The sequence below is a fragment of the Varroa jacobsoni genome, unplaced genomic scaffold (genome assembly GCF_002532875.2).
Source record: "Varroa jacobsoni isolate VJ856 unplaced genomic scaffold, vjacob_1.0 scaffold_1352, whole genome shotgun sequence".
Taxonomy (NCBI): Eukaryota; Metazoa; Arthropoda; class Arachnida; order Mesostigmata; family Varroidae; genus Varroa; species Varroa jacobsoni.
The window spans coordinates 152,959-176,343 of record NW_019214254.1 but is presented as its reverse complement, the minus strand read 5'-3'; the positions used below and the strand labels follow the sequence as shown (position 1 = coordinate 176,343).

The 23,385-nt window shown below is 38.7% G+C and overlaps 2 protein-coding genes and 1 non-coding gene across 8 annotated transcripts; 1 reads left to right on the top strand and 2 right to left on the bottom strand.

Annotated features, from left to right (window-relative positions):
• Positions 1 to 132: 132 nt before the first annotated feature.
• Positions 133 to 206, bottom strand: TRNAT-AGU (transfer RNA threonine (anticodon AGU)). Its single transcript has one exon. It is a non-coding gene; the product is annotated as a tRNA-Thr (tRNA).
• Positions 207 to 1,277: 1,071 nt separating this feature from the next.
• Positions 1,278 to 11,440, top strand: bc10 (BLCAP apoptosis inducing factor bc10). 5 transcript variants are annotated; one of them, XM_086971969.1, is made up of 4 exons: positions 1,278 to 1,390; positions 2,308 to 3,065; positions 3,217 to 3,326; positions 7,256 to 11,440. In XM_086971969.1, the coding sequence occupies exons 3-4, from the start codon at positions 3,252 to 3,254 to the stop codon at positions 7,454 to 7,456; spliced, it is 276 nt and encodes a 91-aa protein (XP_086828095.1). In that variant the 5' UTR covers positions 1,278 to 1,390; positions 2,308 to 3,065; positions 3,217 to 3,251; the 3' UTR covers positions 7,457 to 11,440. The 5 variants fall into 5 exon arrangements, with proteins under 5 accessions (XP_086828095.1, XP_086828091.1, XP_086828092.1 ...); XM_086971965.1 differs by having other exon boundaries at positions 1,280 to 1,390; positions 2,308 to 3,326; XM_086971966.1 differs by having other exon boundaries at positions 1,375 to 1,468; positions 2,308 to 3,326.
• Positions 11,439 to 23,224, bottom strand: LOC111269078 (ribitol-5-phosphate xylosyltransferase 1). Of its 2 annotated transcripts, XM_086971964.1 has the most exons (10): positions 22,476 to 23,224; positions 20,330 to 21,292; positions 19,648 to 19,974; positions 19,345 to 19,490; positions 18,839 to 19,010; positions 18,659 to 18,736; positions 18,307 to 18,461; positions 17,759 to 17,959; positions 16,928 to 17,073; positions 11,439 to 13,385 (listed from the first exon to the last, which is right to left on the bottom strand). In XM_086971964.1, coding segments are annotated over exons 2-10 (1,359 nt in total). In that variant the 5' UTR covers positions 20,463 to 21,292; positions 22,476 to 23,224; the 3' UTR covers positions 11,439 to 13,384. The 2 variants fall into 2 exon arrangements, with proteins under 2 accessions (XP_086828090.1, XP_022704162.1); XM_022848427.2 differs by having other exon boundaries at positions 11,439 to 17,073.
• Positions 23,225 to 23,385: the final 161 nt, after the last annotated feature.

Here is a 23,385-nt window from a genome sequence, read left to right as displayed (position 1 = left end):
TATTTCGTGTTCAGTTAAAACGTTTTTGGAAGCAGAAAATAGAAATACGTTTACAGGAAACAGTTCACTGTTCTTCTTTCTTCTTTTTACTACCATAGCACTAACAATAACTTGCCAAAATTATGTGTACTCAGGCTCCGGTGAGATTCGAACTCACGATCTCCTGTTTACTAGACAGGCGCTTTAACCAACTAAGCCACGGCGCCACGCGACACCCTGCTGGGATCCATCATTTTGTATCACGTCGGATTTTTCAGAACAAATGCCCTGAAAAATATTACATCACGATCGCATAAACGTATCACCCTATCTACTATTTATTTGAGCAAGCAATAACGCTAAGTGAAATTAGAAAGAAAAGAGGAATGTTTTTTGTGTTCTTTGATGACAGCATATGTCGGCAATATTAGTATACGACTAGTGAAATATTGGGCAAGTAATTACGCGATAATATACTTTCTCCATGTGAGTGATATTTCCACTGCCATTCTTGACAAACCACAGTTGATCGCTTTAATCTGATGCTGCGTACCGGACTGGTTAAAGTCAGAAGGCACTTCCAATACAAAATCTCCGGTTACGTTGACAATACGCGATAATATTGCCCCTAAGCCGGTTTATTTTTTCCTCCTGAACCTAGCCGCATTAACGCATGATCTCTATCCCCGTTAACGATAAATAGAAGCCCACGTGAAACCTTGTATTGGAAGTACGCGGGGGAGGTATTTATATATAGTCTATCAAAAGCGCGTGCAGAATTCAAAATGGCCGAATAAACAGCCTTATCAGTGCTAGTTCGTTGTAAAAGTAGTTAAAATGTGTATGACGGCATTCGATACTGCAAAGAAAATAGACAAATAGTCTATTTAATCTGAAATAAGGGGTCTTCTAATTTCAGTTGAAACATTTTCATTTTTATTATCACTTGTGGAAAAAGCTAGCAAAAGTCAATGGAGACATATTCTAGGAATGCATGTAAGTTTTTCGTTATCGCATTTCATTCATAATATACTGTTAATCGATTGACGGCGTTCGATTGACTGAATGTATTAAAAATATTTCTAATTTTACCACAACTAATCAATTCTCGTGAATATTAGGTCGTGTAGAGCGTGTATTAAAAATATGCGCGTTGAACGCGCTTAATAAAACACCTCCCCACCCATTTACCACTAATTCAAACATGTTTCAGCTTTTAACCTGTTCCCAGCATAAGGCCACAGGAGCTCATACCTACTGCGTATTCTGTTTTTGGGCGCTGGTTTTTCAAAATGAAAAAAAAGTGACAGCAGGCAGTACTGCGCTCATAGCAGACGACGCAGACCCTTCCTTGCAATCGTATCAATACCACCAATAACATCGCAGCTAACCTGTGTCTACCATTGCTGGGGTAAAGTTCATTATGCTTTGATGATTCTACGAGATGCTGTAATCGTGATTCACTAGTGCGACAGTCTATATTTGCGGCGTATGTACGTGGACGTGGCTAGTACCTAATTGTTAAGCCCAAGGACGTACCCAAGCCCGTCGAAACCTGACCCACCTGATCTCTTTAATGGGTTACAGTTACAAATCCGTTTGAAGTGGAACCTTTTTGCCAAGCTATATTATATCTGTCGATTAAAAGAAACCAGTGAGAAAATAGCACAGCTGGAAAATTTTGGTCGACCGCCTTAGGGAGTAATCGTTTCGATGACAATCAGCCAACACAGAGCTTCGTCAGCGGGACTAAACCCCTAGAAGTCCAAACCAGACAAACCCAAAAGGCCAGGTTCTTGGCGTGAAAGTTGGCTCGACCAAACCTCTATTTCTACTGTAATTGGTCTTCGTAAGACCCTAACAACTAGCAGGTGGCTAACTGTTTCTGTAGGTTGTCTGATTAGCCCTTTGACATTAGAGCCGAGTGCAAAGAGCTGAAAGAATCTCTCCAACGTTGACAATCAAACGAGGGAAAATCGTCTCGAGGAAGATTGAATAGAGCTTTTAGAGCTCTCTGTCAATTTGTATCGAAACTTATCACATACATACTTATCTATATAAATGTGAAGTACAGTTTTCGCAGTCAATTTCACTATATGGGAGTACGAACATTCTAGCAAAGGAAGTTGGAGATTCTACCCAGTTGTCATGCTTGTAGCAGTTACTTGTGGTTTTAAATGGGGTTGAGAAAAGTAGAGTAAAGCGATGAGGTTCTTAAGTGATTTGTAAGCAGTCACATTTTGTTGGGAGACCGAGATTATGTTGTTAGGTGTTGATCTGTTGATTTATTAACTTTCGATCTACAGTTGTATGTTCTTGTTTCTTCAGCGTATACCGTCGGCTGGCCATGGCAGTTTTAGCAACGTGATCGATCAACCCACGCTAAGCCAACGACGACAGCGACATCAACAATTACAACAAATGCTACTAGATTTTTCGTACGCCCACTAAGCGACTGGATGCACGACTACCCATTTAGCTGCCACTCTCGCCAGGCGTCAGCTGATTGTATCTAACTGCTGTTTGGTAGCTGAACCAAGCCAGCGGCAGGCCGCTTGTGGACAGTGAGTCAGCTGCCTTCGATTAATTCGAATGATTAGATTGAGCTTGCTGGCCTCTGTAGCTCTCGGCACCCGCAGGCAAGCATTCGATGACTTAGACGTCCTGCAACGGGAGCGAGAACGTGGTGGCGATGTCTACTTCCTTGAGTGTGTAAAGTTGACGCTTTAAAAGAGCTACCGAAAACATGCGCTACTGATTTCGATCAAAGGTATCGATATTGAAAGCGGTTTAGTGGTACCTACCGACAACTGGTCGTGCGACCAATCCATTGTAGAAACAGGATCGTGCCGCGTATCGTCTTCCTTTTAGAATCAACGTGTTGTTACGTTACCCGGCATATGTCACTGAATAGTGGAAGTGAGCAGTGGTTTGTGGTAAAAATTTATCTACAGACTAATTGTTGACAAAAAAAAACGTAAAAAGTAATTAACCCTTCTACCAACTGACGCCAATTCGTTATAGTGTTGGATGAAGCAGAGTTCCCCCGTGCCTAGGTTACGACGAGAACACTGATTCAACGTTTGGTAAGGCCTTGTTTTTCGATTTCTCGATAAAAGAAATACCAGCAGCAACTACGGAAATAGAAACGCGACGTAGAACCAACAATAAGACAAGGCAAGCTTGTGAAAAAAAGGACATTATCAGTGAGTGTAGTTGGCTGTGGTGTCGTTCTAGGCACTGCTCGACGAGGTCGCGTCGAGCCGGCAAACATGTATTGCTTACAATGGCTTATACCTGTCCTGTTCATACCGAAACCGACAAATATTGTCCTACTGCAGAATCAGGTAATTATATGCGTGTCTAAAGTTTGTGTTTGCGTTCAAGGTCATTACGGTCGATTTGTGAATGAAAGGAACTTGAAATAAGATTCACTATTGTTTGTCGTTGGCACTTGTCAGTAAGCAATATCGTTACCAAGTCATATAAGTTCTATCTCATCAAAAATATAAACTTGAGTCTTTATTGCTACAACTGCTAGTAGATCACTTTACCAGAATATTTAGATACGCATTTATGAGATTGTGTTATCAATAACGTTTTTCCCACTATCTGGGGCTGTCTAGGGCCACTTAGTTAATTTTAACCTGTGTGGCTTACGCCTTTTATTTTTCCACAATTCTTGAACTACAGTTCTGGAAAAAGAACTTCCTACACCAGATTTTGTTAGACATCGAATAGTAAAACAAAACCGCTAGCTTCGATTCTTCCACTATCTTTTATGTACCGCAAGGTAGTATAACGTGGTATGAAGCGTCGCCCCATGAACAGCAAAAGCAATTAGCTTTCAGGTCCACTGATCGAGAATGAACGGAGATCCAATCTTGCAATATGGTTAAGCGTTCTATCGCAAACCAAAAAACACTTGCACGCGCTAGTAGAGAATTTCTCGTCACAAGTTTGAATCAGCACAAAAAAGTGAAATTTGTTAGATTTTGACTGCATGTTTGCTATAGGAGGCTGAATATGTTTTCAATTGAATTCGCAGTAAATTACCTATAATAAGAAACTTCATTAGCTTCCGTTGGACGTAAGCAAAATATTAGAAATGGCTTAAATGAACAAAGACGATAGGCGATGCGCTGACAGTAAATGTAAAAAAATTAGTCGCTGTGTGTTTTTGTTTTAATTAGGATAAAGCGGTTTCCTTTTAAGAAGTGGCTATAGTTGTTTCGAAAGGTGAGCTCAGTCGAGTATATTATCGTTTTAAACAGTCTATAGCGCTCTGAGCTGCTTCACTTGGAAAACTAAGCTAAGTCCCTATTTGATTTCGTTTTAGAAACTTGACGTACTTTAGGGTTTCAAGCTTTGTTAGTTTGAGCGAGCACCAAGACGATAACAAACTTGTACTGGGCCATATATTCGGTTAACCGTTTTTTACTTAGATGACTTTGAACTTTATAGTTGGCAGTAGTGGTCGCGTCGGGTCAGGACTAATGTCATTTGAAAGTTGTGGGTTGACAGTAGTAAATGTGCAAACATTGTGAAATGCCTTTAATCAAACCTGAGATAGGGCGTTTGGAGGACAAATGAAATGTTTGCAAAAAAAAATGGCCTTTTTTTCATTCCATTACGATAAAGGTACAAATGCTGTTTAGGCTAATGTTTTTATATTATTTTTATATATACATGTTTGTGACCGGGATACGTCATCGAAAAAAGCGGTCCCAAGATGGTTCCATCGCGTTCGTTTTGAAAGTTACTATACGAAAAACGTTCCTCATTTAGTTAAACCACACATGAAAAAAGTTTACGGAATTATCACAAAAATGAGAGTTATAACATAGACATAACCGTAACATCGACAAGGAGCTAAAAATCCATCATCAAATAGTTTTAAGCCATTTAAAGAAAACTGGCTATAAAATTTCGATGTTTGAGTACCATACGGATTGATGCAAAATGGTGATCGACCGTATTTCCGATTGCAACATGGAACCGAGCCATTTCTAACGCGTTTGACCGCAAGTGATAAAAAAGGAACCACGTATAACCATAATTAGAAAATAAAAGGAATAGAGAAGTATCCTGCACATTCTGTGGCAAGGCCCAGACTGATGCCAGAGAGGGTGGTCCCATATGTCTGGTAAGATGAGAAAGGAATCGTGCATTAAGAGTTTTAGCCGCCGCACAACAATTCATTCAACCCTCTACTGTCAACAACGAATGTGATTACAACAAGTCATTGAAAAAAATCAACTGGAACAAGTAAAATATAAAAGCGTCGTTTTCGATCCAGATAATGCAGAAGCACGTGAATCTTCACGCACGTGAAGTTCGATATCCTCAGAACTGCCTTAATGGTATTAATTTAGTTTTAGTGGAAGGAAACAAAAATCACTCAAAATATTCCGCCCAGAAACCACAGTTATCCAATGATTGAATTATGCTATTACATTAGAAAGAGCAGAAGTTCGTTGAAGTGGGGCATATTTGGTCTAGTAAGGCAATTTTAAAATATAAGAAAAGTTATGTTGATCTTGGTTTGAAAGCGGTCAACAGTATTTCGATAACCTATTATTTCACGCTGACTTCTCTTGAAGGCAACCCCAAAAAGGTCATCATATAAAATGACTAATAGTGATAAATATAATAGATAAAATGACTAATGATAAATTGGTTGAATTTTATTGTTGCGTTGATATTACTTTATTGGCCAGTAGAAATTTTGAAAGGACCACCTCGACCTTACGAGACCCTAGCCTTAGCGTTTAGGGTATCTAAAAAATTGTTGATGTAGCCTGGTTCTGATAGTCATGAAGATGGCGTTAGGAATATTCGAAAATGTTGAATTAAAATAAATGATCTAAATTCAAATATTTTTAGTAAAAGTATGTTTGTAATTTTAATTGTACTTAGCGCGATATTTGGCAGCACCGGTTGTTTGAATGTCAACTATTCAAGTATTAGGTAGATTGCTCTTTTGTGTTTTAAACAGTGTTTACAACTGAAATAGAGTCAGTGCAAAAGAGTTAGAACAGAAAAGGTGTATGTTTTCAATACCAGGCGGATAGTTGTTTGTGGAAATCGTATATAACACTTACATATGAAATGTTTCTCTATTGTTTTTAAATTATACTCGATCGCTGACATATATTTTCTATTCTTTTTGTTTCTCAAGCATAAAATGAGCGTCTTTTTTACAACGCCACTTCGTAACGCGACCTTTGTGCAAGAAATGGCTACTGTTCTCCATACATTTCATCGTCGAACTCACAGAAGTTGTCTTTTTGAAGCCAATACTATTGCCAAAGTTGGACGCTGCGCGTGAAATATTCTAAGCTGTTCTTTTTTGTTTTTACGTGCCTTGAGTTGGATGTATGGAAGTTTCTAGCCCTTTTAAAATCCTTTTATCATATTTACGTCTATCTATAAAGAACACAACTGGTTCTGTAACTTTTTCGAGGAAATAAATCGAATTTGTTAAAATTAGGGTATTTTAACTTAATTTAGCATTTCGCATGAAGATTTCTCTTTGATATAACCATAGTTTTTGGAACGAATCAGCATGCTGACCATACAGTTTATGCTCCACATCGCAAGTCACTTGGACCAGTATCCTACCCGCGCTTATGCACGAAGACCTAAAAACCGTTAGTTTGAAGAAAGTCTCTTTATGATAAAAAGAATCTTCATTTTGCATTTTTCAGAGTGGCAAAATACAAGTCGGAGTCATGTCAGAGTACCATCTAGTATTCGTGTGTCTCAGTAATGTAGATATATAGAAATAAATGAAGGGTATAGTTGAATTCTCTCACCACCGCAGCAATTTGCGTGTCTTCTGCAATTTGAACAGATAGGAAATAAAGGTTGTTTAACTATTAATGCACTTTTTATAGATTCAGTTTGAATTTAGTCATTGATATAGCGAGATTATCTTGAGTTTTAAAATTATATTCACAAGCATTGTTTTTAAGTTCTAATTTGAATTGTAGCTTATTTCAGGGCTAAATGGTAATCTAGTTAGGTTGCAACAGTCATTAATGAATCTAGTGTTACAAGTAATTTTTCAAAAAGATCCTTGCGTTCACAATGTAATGAATTTTCCGTCCAAAACCATTGGGCATCTTATGTTTGAGTTCAGTGTCTGCCGTTGTGTGTTCGAATTTTTCTGCGTTTTTACTTCCTTTGACCCTTTCTCTACTCTCCCATTACAGCTAATCAAATATCTTGCTCTGTTCTTCGTTTATTGCGGTGGCAAATCCACACATTGCAGGTAATGCTCCTCGTTTTCTACTTAGCGGGACTGTTTCTCGACCGGAAGCCATGCATCATCTGTTCGTTCATTTTTGTCGCGGCTATTCTCGCCATTTGCTATTCGGGAACGCTGGGCAATTGCCTCTTCTTTGGATCCCTGAACTGTAATTCGGTAGCGTGTGAATGCACGTCGCCGCCTGGCCACGTGGGGGCAACGTAGGGCGTAGAAAGTATTCGGAAGGTTCCTCGCCCTGGATGCCGTCCAACGAGCCTGTGGACACTGCAGATATGGCGAATATTTCACATTTACTATGTCAGTATACACGTGCATTAAGAAAGGTTCGTCTGGCCAACGTTAAAGGTGATAATCATCTGGGAAGGACGAGCGGTTGCTGTAACTCACTAATCCAATTTGCAAGATTTGTGGGATGCTCGGAGGCAGCGTATCTTGAAGCTCCAAAACGTCTTTAAGTCAGCCCTCGTTCAAGAAACGCATCAGAGGAACCCCCAACAACACCTTAGCACTCGAATGGGGGTATTAGGTAGAATGGGAAGTAATCAGTACATTTTTAGTTCAGTGTAGAAGAGCGGTGGGGTTATATGGGTGTGGAGAATAGTACACGATATGCCTTTGTTATAGTCGTAGGCAGAGATATGCAGAACAATTAGTTATTCTAGATAGAAACTAAGTAGATCAATAGAATGTGAATAGCGAAAAGATTGCATTCTTTTATTAGCGATAATAACAAACGTTTTGTTAAAAGCATTAAGAGTCAGCTGCTACCCAGATACCCGAAGCTGAGGGTTTCATCAACCAGTTGCACAGAATGAGTAATGGAGACATGGGATGAATCGGGCGCTAAGAAAATCTAAGTATCATATTCGTGCGAATATTTGTATGCACACATGCATTTAAGCAAGCAAGCAAGCAAACAAATCTAAAGGACAGTAATTGCATGATGACTCATCAATAGTCATGTTAATTCTCCTAACTTCTTCCGTGAAAAGGAAAGGTCAAAATAAGATGTTGAAATACGAATACGCTTTATGTAGCTAGAGCAGCTACAAGGACATTTTCTTCCAAAAGGAGGGTCGTCCAGAGTCCCTTTTATCAAATAGAGATTTAGACAACAAAATCGCTATTAATTTTCACTTGTTGGCTCCATAGCCGGCAGTGTTGACCGAGCTGACTATATTGATCAAAAGCCACCGAAACTTTGATTGCTCCCCTAGTTTTTTTTCTTTGTAACCATTGTAACCATTCACTAATTGTCATTGGCATATTTAATTGTTTAGTATGTATATTCTTGATCGTTACGGGTTTAGCCTGGCCGCCTGCAGTCGCGCTCGATACGGACGTCTTGTGTTTCTGTTCCGTGGAAGTGAGGCGAGTAAAACATTTTGTGCACGCAAGGTCGCTCTCAGTTAAGGTAACATAAAAGAAAAGAAGAGCAGGTTACCACACATATATAAATAGGCAAGGTTAACAAACCGAATGGAGCTTTCACTTGGAATTAACAAACTGCAGACTAATATTATGATCTATAGTTTAGGCTATATATACACCTCGTCCTTGTGTTTAACAAGTATAGTAGGTGACTGCGCAGTTGTTTGTAAGGTCTCGATACTGACGCGAAGACAATTTACTGTTGTTGCAGAAAAAATTTTTTGCGAGGACAGCTGTCGAAATACTTTAGGTTTTTTGGTACAAGTGATATTCTTTTAGAAGGCCCAATCAGGTTTGATGTTGATCTATCCTTTTAGCTATGCGCTTGAGTACGAAGAAGTTGTACCATTTTCCTAGGAATTTTATGGAGAAAGTGGCATTTTACAGGATCTACTTCAATAACAATAGATTATTTGAACGATGTTTGGATTAAACGACCCGGAGACGGTGGGTAATACGACCAAGAATGGCCATAAGCTAGCTATTAATAAGTAAAGCTGAAAAGGTCGTAATGATAAAGTCAGAATAAAAAACATATTTGAAATCGATGAAAATCAGTCCGGTATCAATTACTACCTACTTTAGCTATTTCAAAAGCATTCACTTGAACCTAATATTCAGGAAAAGTCTTAGAGAAATACGCTATTTGTCGTCCCAGTGAACTAAGATCTATGTGATAAAAGATTAGAATTTCAAAATCTTTAAGGTACTGAGTCGGTATTTGTACGACGAGGACACCAAACTTCTTGGAGTCATCTACAAGAAGGGTTCAATTTTTTTTAGCAACCTATAGGTCAGAGTCGACCACAAACAGATTAGATCGCACAAACGCAAATCTTTACTTATTTCAAGTCGATTATATTTACTTAATACGCACACATGCACAGCAGATAAGCTAACACTCATAAACATTTTGATTTGATGGACCTCAAATTTTTCGAAAATGGCCAACATGGCAGCTTACGTTTTACTGTTGCCGTAGCCAATTCAGTGTCTTTTAGTTGGCGCCCTCTTAGAAATAACGTTACGCTAATAGTCACAAACTTGATTTCTAGCTTACAAACTTGAACATTTTCCTTTGAAACGACGTGTTATTGAGACGAACATGCTGGTACGAATACATACGAATTGGTTATACTGCCTAAAATCAACGCAGGGGTGGTACTTCCACTATAGCGTCGATTAGCCAGCTTAACATGCTTCAAGGTTTGCCTTTACAGCTTCCGTAAACGAACCGCAGTATCATATAGATGAACGCGAGTCACTCTTTGTGTATATAGGATGTACAAATATACATACGACGATAGCCGTGTTAGCTTATAGATATTTTGTTCAGGGCACTATGTTAGGTGGATTGAAACATGATGGAAGGGATACAGTACTGAAGGATGCATATACATCGGGCACACTGAAACAGAGGAGTCTGCAAAAGAATGGGCAGAATTAATGCTAAGTCAATTTTTGCAGGTTTTTTTGCAGGAGTTCGGAAGTTTAAAAAATCCAGTCGCGAAACGTAAAAAAATTGAATGTACGATCAATGGAGTAGCGACCCAAATGTGCCAATTAAGAACAGAAACACACCACATGACGACGTTCAGTGCTACTTAGGGGTACAGAAGCTTTGTGTTACCCAGATCGAACCCCGAGGAATTTGTGCAATTTTTGTTTTAGGAGAAGAAAGTGATCTGCTAGCTAAATCGTCTAGCTTGCTAACATAATTGTTGGCCAAATGTTTGTCACGTGATGCATAGATTGAAGAGCATGCACCGACATTTGCCACTCTTTATATTTTAATATTTGAACTGATGAACAGAACCTGCCCTTCGAAAAACGTTACTTGCTTCTCATAAGTGTACACAAATTACGATTATTGACCTGATGCAATTCTGATTTTAATAGAAGCGCGAAATGTTATACGTACGTCCTACTCGTGAATGCAAATGGTAATATAAATTTAGCAATCTTCTCATTTACTTTTCTTCCGCAGAAATAGTGCCCTGCTATTCTCGGTCGTTTTTGACTATGCCTTTCTTAGCAGAGGCGGACCTCCCCGAACGAAACCTGGCGCCATTATCCAAATATGCCCCTTAACGATTTTGACAATGGAATTTCAGGGTAACTTGTATATAACGTGCAAAAAAGCGCAGTGGACATTAGGCACATTTAATAAAGAAATGTCATGTGCAATTTTCTATACCTTATATAACTTGTATGGAAGATCCATCATGGGCACCATGGATAAGCAGCAGCTTTTCTACGCAATATTATTAATAGGAACATGGCGCCTACAGATAATTTGAAATCGGCACAGGCTGAAGTTGAGTTGGACAGGGGTAAAGTTGAATCAAAACAACAATGCCAATTACTCAAAGGGACGATCAAGCATGTTAGGGACTTCTCTATTATTTATTTGATGCTAAAAGTTATGCTTCACCACATGTAGATAGTGGAAGATCATAAAATTATATGAGCAGATGTGAAATACGAAGAAGAAACTGAAGAACAAAAGTGTCAAGGATAAGACCGTATAAAGATGGTACATGGACAAGCAAAAGTTGGAGGATGCTTCTATGTAAAAATGTCAAACATTTATGAAACGTACTATACATTACAACTACGATACAAAGAATACTAATTTCATTAACTAATCGAGGTGTAATAATAGAAGAAGATCATGTAAAGAAATGTAAAACATTAAATAAATGTAACTATTGAAATATGTCATCAATGAAAAATGATAACAAGTCGTCGAGAGTACTTCTTGCATTTTCTTTCATGTCTGAGATTGACAATTGTTTTATTATCCTATGCTGTACCTGTATCAGAATATAGGACTTCATTCTTATTTAGTCTGGCAGATTCCTTATTTCATCATATAGTTATAATAATATAATTTTTTAACATGCCACTCGTATGTATTAATTTTGTATTAATGTATCAATTTTGTAGAAATAACTAATGTATGAATGGAGTGAATTAATAATAACTAATGTATTAATTTTCATTATTGTTGCACTTTTTTTCCCGATTGAATAAAATCCATATTTTTGCGATAACTAATTTGAAAGCTAATGAACTCGTGTTTCCACAACACCTTTTTCATTCGACAGTTCGCAGACTATTGGCCTTTTTGTCATATATTGAGGACCTTAAATAAATCTTAAATATATATTTACACATAAATTTCGGTAGTACATTATTCTGCAAAGAGGCAACATTAGCTGAAAGACATTGTGGCACCATGCTTTTGTTTTTGTTGCGGATGTCGCACTTATACACCCCTTTTTAACCAATATAAGCATGTTGTCTGTCGGAATTCTGAATACTGTTACTGTTCTGCATTTCATTACGACATATACTGACGAACACATCCGAGCAAGCTATCTGATTTTGAGAACGTACTATTCTGCTCTTTGCATATTTTTTTCACAGGGTGATCCTATTTTCGAATGGATGGCCTCTCCATCCGAAATTGCACTGGGACAACATGCTGGCCTTAAACAATTAATAGCTTGCTTTATAATTCTAGAAGTGCAGAAAAGAAAATTTGCAAAAATCTTCAATATTTTGCTATTCAACACAGATATTTTCTTTCTGAGGGAATGCTACAGTTTAGGTTATAACTACACAATAACTCGATGTCCAAGCTGAATCACTCGAACTATATAATTGGTCATATCTACCTGCACATATTAATATATATAGGACAAGTAGGCTCGATTCATCGTTAAAAGGAGATTCTGTATGCGACATTGCCATTGCTCGCCAAACAAGGAAACATTTTCCTAATTTCTTAGGTATTGTGTTCCCTCCTGGTTTCTACTGACGCGTTTTTATGCATTCATTTATCAAATGAATGGCTGCTATCTAAATGGTGATAACTGTTTTACGTATTAATGAATATGACTTTAGTAAACGCGCTTGATTGTCTATGATGTATATTTTGTCTAAAGTGAGGCTATATTGAACAAAAGTACTGATATGTTTTCACACAAGTTGTATGCACGTGGCTAAACAGATTTATTTGTAACTGCCGTCTAATAGAGAGAGACGTTACGAGTCCTGTTTCACATCAATTCTTCATTCGGTTATTTCATAGTAGCTTGATGGCGATCCGAACAACAATAACATACTGCTTTACTGTAACGTAAGAGTGTTACAAATAAACGAGCTACAACTGTCCCACTTACATGTGCTAGTATTTATAATTCAGTCATGTAAAAAATGTAAGAGCGCCCAACTAATCGTTGCAATACACTAAAATTACCTCAAACCTACAGCTACGGTAGAATGATAGTTGTTAGAGTTCGATGCTGCCGAGAGATTATATGCCAGCGGAGGCAGTTAATGTCGCTGGCGCGATTCAAGCCCATACTGTTTCATATGATATATTACATATATCATATTGAAACAGAGGATCCTACTTCTCTGTTCCTGCGTAAAAGAATACTCTTTTTCGCTATACAGACGTAAAGCAATAAGTATATGTACAGAAATTAATTTAACCCCGAAGGAAATGCCCGTCTGTGCCGACTGGGTATATCTTTGTTTCTGGAATGTAGATTAATGATAAGCACACAGGTGAACTTTGTGTGCATTATCGAAGAGATTAGAGTTACGCCGAGATTTTCAAGATGGCTAAAAAAATGCCACTCATCAAGTCCAGGTGAAAGAGGTCAACTGAAGAAGTGGTATGAATCATCTGAAAATTGAAATCAGTTTAGAAGGCTGTTCGTATTCCTATCGTACTCTTTTCTCTATAAAAGAAAATTATAATAAATTTGGCTTTTTAGAGACTCCTGTTTTTTTTGCGATGAACTTAGCGTCTTAGTAAAAGTATATCTGCTTTACGGCATTGCAACAAGTAGTTTTTGTAAGAACACCTTTTAGCACGCCTATAGGGACAGCCATCTGAATTAGGTGGACATAACGAAACTTATATAACCTTGAAATTGAAACTTCTATACCTTATATAACATAGAGTTCTTCACATAATTTCTCTTTACGAGTTTACCCGTAACGTATGCGATTGGTACCCTAGCAACGCCCAATGTGTGCAAACCATAATTAAACATTGGCAGCAGCTTTCACAACCACTATAATTTTCATGCATACTGAAGATCAGGTCATCCAAAGATTTTTCATGTAATTTACGGTACCCCAATATTATGTGGTGACGCCGACAGCTACTTTTGCTTGTGTCCTTTCATATGATGACGAACTTTAAGATTTGATGAATTCATGCTACCGTGACCATATATGTACGCGTTACTTTTAAATACGCTTGACTGATAATCTTTCGTCGCTATTTAATGTACGTTCTGAAGTTTACCTATGTATCCATATTATATCTACTAAGACGGCTTGTAGTAAGCTTTCGGTATTTTTGTTGCAAGCCGACGCATAATACGATGCTCAACTACGATTGGTTTCTGAATTTTCGATGTACTTCATACGTTGTAAATATCAACAATAACCCGTTAACAATGCTCGAACCGTGTTAACAGTTTGATTTGAAATTGTTTAACTAACTACCCGCTTTAATTTTGTGTGACACATGTGCGCGCATCAAAATAGCGACAAAACATCGCCATTTTTTATGTCAAAGGGATGACGTATGGCACAATGGTATAACCTGGTTCCGTGAATGCGTGAATCCCGTTAAAACTAACCAAAAAACAAAGTTTATTTCATATATATGAGGGCCGAAATAGTTTTATAAGCGATTGTGCTTCTATAAGTAGACGAATATGATAAAATGGAAGTCAAATCAAAGTCTGTTGTAATATTTTCAGAATTAAATTTGTCAAGAAGAACAACAAAAATAACAGTTATAAAGAATTACTTGACATATTTAAAGTTTATGTCAGCATAACGATAACGATTTTCCATTCACTCGATGCGTGGCTGTTCATTAGCTGTTGTGTACATTAGATTTTAACATAATACATCCAATACTTTGAAGCATTTCCCATACATCTCGCTTTACTCCTCGATTTTCAATGATATATAGCTTCACGCATTTCAAATATCAAATGATTAGCCTTTACTCTTTAACAGACTTTGACGATCACTATGAGAAATTAAAGACGCCTGTTACGTTTTATGTCGCCCAGACAATGTAGAAGTACATGATACACCAGCATTCATTGACATATCATGTGAAAGTGTACTTTCGAAAATCGTCATAACCAGGAAATGTTTCTCCATTCGCTAAAGGGTCACATTGGGAAGCAGTCTACCATTCTAAACCCATAGCGCTTGACAGGTGTCCACGTATATATACGCTGCTATCTCGTATGTGTAACCTATCTGTACAATGAAACTGATGGATCTGTACTTCGTGACCTAAGTACACCGACAGCCTGATCACGCCTCGTTTGTCGGGACCAGCCTTGAAGTAAATACACATTTTCATACTGGCATGTATGTAGCACGTATCGAATTTAGCTTAAGCAAATGGATATTTCCGTAAATAAAGATGTCTGTGCGTGCCACTAACTTTCAGTCGACTGGAGTCAGCGCTATGAGCCCGTCTGTCGGCACTTGTCTGGTACGGATCGAAAAACAATGGAAAATATTAATATGGAGAACGCACAACAAAGGCATACAGGCTTCTTTTCTATATAACAAATGAGATATCGGATTTACACAACCCATGCTACCACTATGCAGGTAAAAGTGTCTCGATGAACCCGATTTATGGACCCATTCTGCAAGAGTGCAATGATATTCTGGCACCGATCAAATATGGTTAACAGTGGCCTAAGGCAAGAATGTGCTTTAAACGATCTGCGTATTGCTTCGAAACGGTTGTACGAACTGATGTGTACGGCTAACGAAAATCAGGTGTACACTAATGATTAGGATAATTTTACCTAGGATATTGATTTGATTTCTAAGAATGAATTTGAAAGTTGACAATTACATTTGTACAGGCACATCTTGTGATGCGCTGGTAAAGACAGTCGCAGTCAATCAATAGAAAAATAAATTCTAATTGGAAAATAATTTTCCAACTTTGTATGTTTAAATACTACCATTAGTATTGTAGGTGCTTTAAGCGTTGTACGCAGTCATCCACGGTGATGTTCACATGAAAATCTATAACCTAGTAGTATGGTGTACGCACGCTCTCGCATTTACTACGAAATAGTATGAGCGAAAATGGTTAGTTCCTATAATCGGAATTAACTTGTTCGAAATTGTCTTTTGATAAGAAAAAACAGAAGTGACTTTAGAACGCCAATCAAAAAATATTTATATTATGAACACCATTAGACTCCGTGTTTTTCAGAGACAGTACCACGTCACCTCGTAGTGTAACAGCAAATTGAAACCCAAAACAATTCTAGGAAATTCGACTTGCTCTAATAGGAGGAGTGCACACGCGAACGATAAGCGAAAACATTGTCTCATTTTTCAACAGTTATTCCTAGCGAACCTCTAAGCAAATTATACAGACGTCATATAGATGTTTTTCGTGTTTTATGGCTGATAGTTTAGCTGTTAACACGCGGCGCGCTGCTCCCAGCGCGAAACAGAGTGTGTTCACGCTTAGATTCGAATCTACATCACGTGCCGCAAATATCAGTAGGCAAACTTGTTACCCAATGCGCTCTCGCGTAGACGGGCACCATACGTCTAAAGAAATGTGAACCCAATCAATAGAGCGCACGTTGCAAGTTGGCTAGAAATCGCAAATGATTAATGTGGGAGTCTTCTAAAATCTAGGCTTTTATATTTGTTGGCTTTGCGCTAGTATTCGAACTGAAGTCGTTGCCCTGACCGAGATATGCAATCTCATTCAGGGCAAAGGGTTTAGTCTTCGTTTTAATATCACTTTCCTTCCTTACTAGTTCTTACTTTTTATTTCTATTTACATAGAGCGCTTACTATTTAAAGCCTGCTTTTCCTACGTAATCCAAAAGCATCTCCTTGGAATGAAAAATATTTCCAAAATTAAATGTCTTGTCTCTTCAGCATTGCACGCTACACAGCAAATTATTTGCACATTTGGGGAGCTTTCGTTCGAGCCGGTTTACGATGCTTTGATAGAAAAATCTAGCTATCTTCTCAACGGACAAGTTTTCTCCCTATGTTTAACTTGCTTGACTTTGCTTGCTACAGTTGATCCTTATTTGTTTTTCTATCGTATGCTAGTTATTGTTGTCGGTGAAGCCAAACTTGCTTCTGACGACCTGCGTAAGCTGTCTTCGCATTGTCAGCTTAAAGCCTTCATACCATTCGACAAGGGCAACTCGTCGTTCAATCTTCTCCTTAAGGCTTAGGGCGGCCTCCTGGCCAAGAATTCGAGGAAGATCGGTCGCCCAGTCTTTCACATAAATCACTGGTGCACGGTACTTTTTTAGTAATCGTAATGGAGGACTCTGCAAAGACGACACGAATCAACAAATACGCGCGGTCAAATGCAAATAGTACACATATTTTTTAAACGCTGGAAACTTTCAAAAAAAAAAAGATGGCACCATGGGTAATTTTAAATACGACACAATTTTAATATTATTCGAATTAATTTCTTATCCAGATTTGTCGTAGATTTCACATGCTGATAAGAAGCACTTGCCTTCTCTGTTGATCTGTACTATATGACACGTATAACCGAAAAAATGAAATAGTAATTAACAATAGTACATGGTCGTTTTTGGCAAACACACGTTTGGAGAATCGCATGATTTTTGTAAATAACATGGTATAGATATATGTTTTCCAGAAATACTGAGGTCGTATACGGACAATTACAATAGATGAAGCACTACAACAAACTGAACTGAGGAATACGTATTTACTCGTACTGAAGAGTGGATTTTCAATGTGACACCTTAGAGCATCATGCAAAGGTGGGTATTTAAATTGCTGATGGCACGGATCAGGTATAAACGACAAAGCTCAGCGCGGACCAAATACTTCATAATAACTCGAAGTACCAGTCAAAAACGGAGCATTTATAAACCCGCCTTTTAATAATGTCTAGAGTTAGACATGCTTTTATTAATGTTCGTCAACGAGGAAGTTGTCATCAGCAATCCGAGTGCAAATTACTCTGTTCGATACCTGACAAAGCCCCGGCGTAGTTTTGTCTTCGATAACAGGGACGGATCCAAGAGCAAGTGCTTCGTAGATGCGATAGCACTCCGCGTTGAATCCGACTGGGTTCAGGGTAAGGTCCGAGAGCGACAGGGCGTATTGATACATCTGCAAACTTTCCTGGGTTTCTCCGGATAACCACTCTTTTCGGCCTTTCGTAAAGCAGACCTATATATGTCAATAGCGAAAATAGACGCATGCGTATTAGCGTAAGATGTCTACTTAGTTCTTTGAAAAGACGTCATAATACACGGAACAAATAGCCTCACATCAATTAACATATGCATAACTGTTACTGGCTAGTTGTCGTTAGCTAGATGTTGTCCTCAAAGTAACCTTTAAAAGAGCTAAATGGATTTCAGAATTGAATATACTAAGTTTCACACTTTATACAAATCTTTGCGTTATTTACTGGTTATAGCTTGAATATTCGTAAACGTTAACGGCATATGTGTGTCTAATTACGAGTTGAGGTGTTAAATAATCAGGGCGTGTGTTTAACGCATAATGATGACCTTTTCAAGCCCTTCAACTCGAATCAGCTCCACTAAAGATTTCCTCGACGATTTCGGATATACCGTTCCGAGGAAATTGCATTTAAACGGACGAGCACTTTCAATGTCGAGTTTATGTGAATCCACCGGATTGAAGCCTCGATAAGTTGCTACGCCTATAAAAAAAAACGTAGGGTTAACACAAAACTTTCTCTACTGTATCACGCGCGACAGTGTGGTAAGGTTACAGGTGGTATGGTTAGCAGAGTACAGAAGAAATTGATAAAATATAACGTACTGTAACACGTTGTGTGTATGCATTTCAATTTTTAACTGTTGCTTATAAAGATATCGACTACTGGTTTTAACCTACCTAATGGCCACTGGAAGAATTCATGGTCATCAACCAATCCGCTATCGTAGACTATAAAAGCTGCATCCACCTTACCCCCTGCGAAATTGATACATAAATTAGTGGCTGTTATACGAAAAAAAAAATACAAAAACAGAAGGTTAGATAGTGAAATTTTTGAAAGAAACTTCTCAAGTTTACCTCTGGAGCGCATGTAACGAGTTATCCATTCATTTCGACACTGTTCGTCGCCTAGAAGAATTACGATGCAGTGCTGCAACCGCGGATAATTATCTAGATAGTCGAGCCAAAGACGAGCGAATGAGATTTTATCTTTACTCCGACCGTTTAATACCAGAATCAAATACTCGACCTGAAAGGTAAAGTTGGCAAGTATCATGGCAACAACAGGCATAGTTAGACGACAACATAAGAGTGGCGTGGAAATGGTGCATTTCGTACATGCCTCAAGATAGCTGTATCCTGATCAATGGCTGGATTGTCTGTTGTCGAATTGTAATGCCGATACGGGAGTTTGGAAAGATGAATCTTAAGCTGATTAAGTCAGGCGTTGATAGCTTCAGCCACACCAATGGTATTTTCTTTAAATAAAGAAAAAAAAAACGATTGTGTTTAATAATTGATTGAAGTATGAATTAATATTTTTATTACCACTATAACAACATTGTATTTTATATTGAACGCACATCACTGGGAGCCGTCTGCGGTGCTATTCCCGGGCCTGTCCGATATTTGAAACGGATGTTGCTAATTTTTTTAGTGCCAAAATGCCACGCGCCCTCCTGTCGCGATTCGAGACGAGCGGCGAAGATGTGTTCCCATAAGTAATTACCTGTTATGACGACGAATTTCGGATGAAAATAGCTCGTTATTGACGTTCAACACATGCTAGCAATGACCAGGCTAATATATGACTTGCAAGTATTATAGAATGGAGAAAGGCCATCAAAAAAGGCATCGCTTCTCACTGTGTTATACTTTCGTCCTACCGATTGCGGCTTTTCCCCAGACTTCAACAATGTATTTTGCCGGACGGCTGTCGGGCGCCAAATCACCACTAGCGGCCATTACGGCACCGTCAGTTTTTCGTCGAGCCACATTCCCTGATTGGGCTTCACCCGCTGTTTCGCTACGTTCGGGTTCGAAGTCTTCACCCCACGGATTCCATTCCTCATCGTTAGCTGTTGCATCGGCACGTTGAGGGACTGCAACTCCAACCTTCGATAAATCCTGAAGCGCGGCCTGGTTACTGGGGGTTTCTTTGCCGTTAGCATATGATGCTGCCATGAAACTCCCGCCGTTCAGGGACACAGCTCCTGAGGTGATTGTTAGGAAAGCGGAACGAGGAGAGATTACAGATAATTTGCAATATTAAAACAGAAAAATGTTTAGAAAATTATCGCGACAATATGTTACTTGTAGAAAAGACCTGGCTGGTATCGTATTTCTTATTATTTGGCACTAGAATTTAGCCGTACTAAAAATGTTTCTATTGAAAAAAAAGTAAAGCACAAACATTAATTACTAACTAAATTAATGTTTCGAGTCTAATACTGTTTTTAAGTATTTCCCGATTTCGAATCTAGACCACTTCATGTGTCCCTGTGCGACAATCACCAACTAACACGATCTACATTTATATATACAGAACAGTAAACAAATTATTCTTACCATTAGATGGATTTTTGTTTCCAGCATTGGTTCGATCCTCACGCGTCAGTAACAGATATCCGGAGTAACATGTGAAACATATATATGTACCTAACAGTAGCAACGATATACGACGAAAGAAGAGGACAGCCATAGTGATTGACTGCTCAGAGTCCAAAGTAGGCCGCTAGTGAACTATCCAACCGAACAGATACAAGGTACCTGACTTCGAAGCACTCGATGACTGATCGACGGTACGGAAACGATTCAACTCTGGATGATACTTGCTCATCTTTTTGACTCAAGTCTTCGATAGGTTACCTGCCTGACTTTTACTTATAGGCAGTTGCTGAACATGGGCGGACATTGTACAGTTGTTTTGGAAAGACAGAAAGGGTTGTTTAAACATCTTTCTTCTTCTATAGCTGTCCACATACGTGGCTCTAGGGTGCACATCCGTGTAGCAGCCTGCACCGCTCCGGATCCTCGTCACTGGCGCGCAACTAATTTGGGTAATAGGAAAATCATAAAGTTTGTCTGCGGCAACTCTTCAAAGGAAGTATATAGTAAAATATTATTCGGACATTTTTGCGTCCTTAAATGACGAAACACTCGACGGTTAGGTGACGACTGTTACATTAAATAGGGCTTTGTCCTCTTTTTCAATTCGATCCGTTGAACAATGGATTAATTAGCACGAAGGTGACTAAGAAACTTGACTAAAAAAGCAACAGATGCACGTGGACCCTGTACAGGTCACTAGTGTACTTCTTGTCACGGGTTGACGTAGGTCTACTTTAGCAACAACGCTGTAGACTATCTGCCACTCGAAACACATTGGCCGTTGGACTTTTCAAGTGCTGGGTCGTCATCGACTTAGCTTTGTGAACGTGATACGACGGTATGTATGATGTCCAAATTGCCCCCGATGCCGGGAATGGGCGCGGGGCAATGGACGGTTTGGTCAATTACATAATTACATCTCTGAAAATCAAACAAGAGAAGAGAACATAGACCGTTACTTTTGAATTAGCTGAACTAGCTGAGTGTATTGTACGGACAAGCGTTAAGCTCACATATTGTTTACACATTTCCGTTTGTCACTCGTCGCGCGGTCTATCATCTTCGTACTGTAAAATAAATATGGGGGAAAAAATTATAAAAAATATAGATTTACGAAACTATTTGAGAATTATGCAATTCTATGTAAAACTGAAAGTCCAACTAAATCTGTAGATTACGTCAAGAGTTCCTGACGGACTGAAGATTTGTTTAACCACCCCAATATTAGTCATTGTAAGTCGAAATAATTGCAGTAGGCCAGGTCCTGTTTCATTTGCCTTATTTAACAAACTTAGTTAGGAAGCAAATACTGAGAGTTTGTGTAATTTGTTGCACTAATATCGGAGATTAGAAAATGCGAGTTTTTCTCATTAATTAGCTAAATTAATTAACTATCATTGAACCAAAGCAATAAACACACTATGCATGGGTAGTATTTGATCGGACAACTAGCTTTGTTAAGGTTTAGATTTGTGACGAAAATGCTAATAACCGGGCTGGAAATACAGTTCTTTAATGTAGAACCTTCACAAGTAAAGCCAATTCACCGATTAATTAAAACTTCGAATTTATTATTTGCGAAGATCGGGTGAAAACTAATCGAATTATGTTAAAATCTTGTTTTAATGACAAACATCGAGTGTATATAGGTAAACGCTGGCAGAGCAGAATTAGCGATTTCCAAGACTTGGCGTCGCTTAGAAGATTTTGCCTCGCTGTTTGAGCCATTGTCGAACCATTAGGAGCGATAGGTTCTGATTCGAATGATCATTATTTTTATTGCAACTGACTGAGTCCTTGACAAGAAGTGCATCAGCTTCATTCCGTGGCCGACGTTGTAGCGCCGATGGTACATAACAACCGAAAACTTGCGTAGATGAAACATTGTGGATTACGCAGTGCATTTTTACCATTGTAAATATCTATCCTTTTGGTAAAATTGAAACTCATGAGATTATTGCAATATGTAAAACCAGCATGTCAAGCGATTTTTGAACGATTTAGTTGGTCTAATTAGAGTCAACGTTAAAAGTTTGAAGTAACGTTTATACATGCATTTTGGGATACATACATACATACTTTCTTTACATTGAAAGCAACTTACCGAACGCTAGAATTTTACCAAGAGTAACCAATTCATTAGCTAGTGTGCCTGATGAACTCATCCATTGAATTGTTTGGTTCAACTACAATTTTCTCGTAGCAGCACTGACAGAGACTGGCCACTTTTTAGAGGCTCAGCCCTTCAAAAAGTGAGAGAAGGCCCTACCAAACAAAGCTTGATTTCTTCACGCATACAGTGTTGAAAACACACAACCTGAGCTAACAGATGCTTTCCTCTGTAAAACGTTGTTCTTTGGCTGTGATTCACAATAACACGTTGGTCACAATAGCATGATGAACTTTCCTCGAACACGGAGCTCCCTCGTAGTACTGAATATTAACCGCCTGTGTAACAAACACGGCTCCCTGCTTGGAACGTTTCGTGTGACCTGCGCTTTGTCGATCAAATGCCGATGAAACTTAAGCTCTCTACCCAATATCCGAGACCTTTCTATCAATATGGAAGTTATTAGAAAGTGCCCGGTCGGCTGATGGATTATTTGATTCTATTCATTATAGGATTTGCTCCTACATTGTTGAAATGCGCATGGGCAGCTAAAAATGCAGAACTAGACCATCGGCTGGATATGGGTAGCTATTGGCTAAGCAACCGCTTAAGACCAGAGACCAACCTGCGTGGGTCTCGCAGCGATGCTGCTCTACCTACTAGAACTCCGCTATTCGACAGACAACACAGATAGAGAAAACTGAATAATGGGCTTGCAATGTAAGTCCATCCGCAGCTACAGGATCGTACGCGGGACTCCGTCCCTCTCTCGGTTAAAGCAACGGTAGTACTCACCCCGCGGTCCTAACTTGACGGAACTAATAATACGGTAAGTTGGACTGCTCCAACGACAGGAGCAGTGGTACAATGAGCAAAGAGCGAGCGTTCGCTAAGAAAAAGGAAC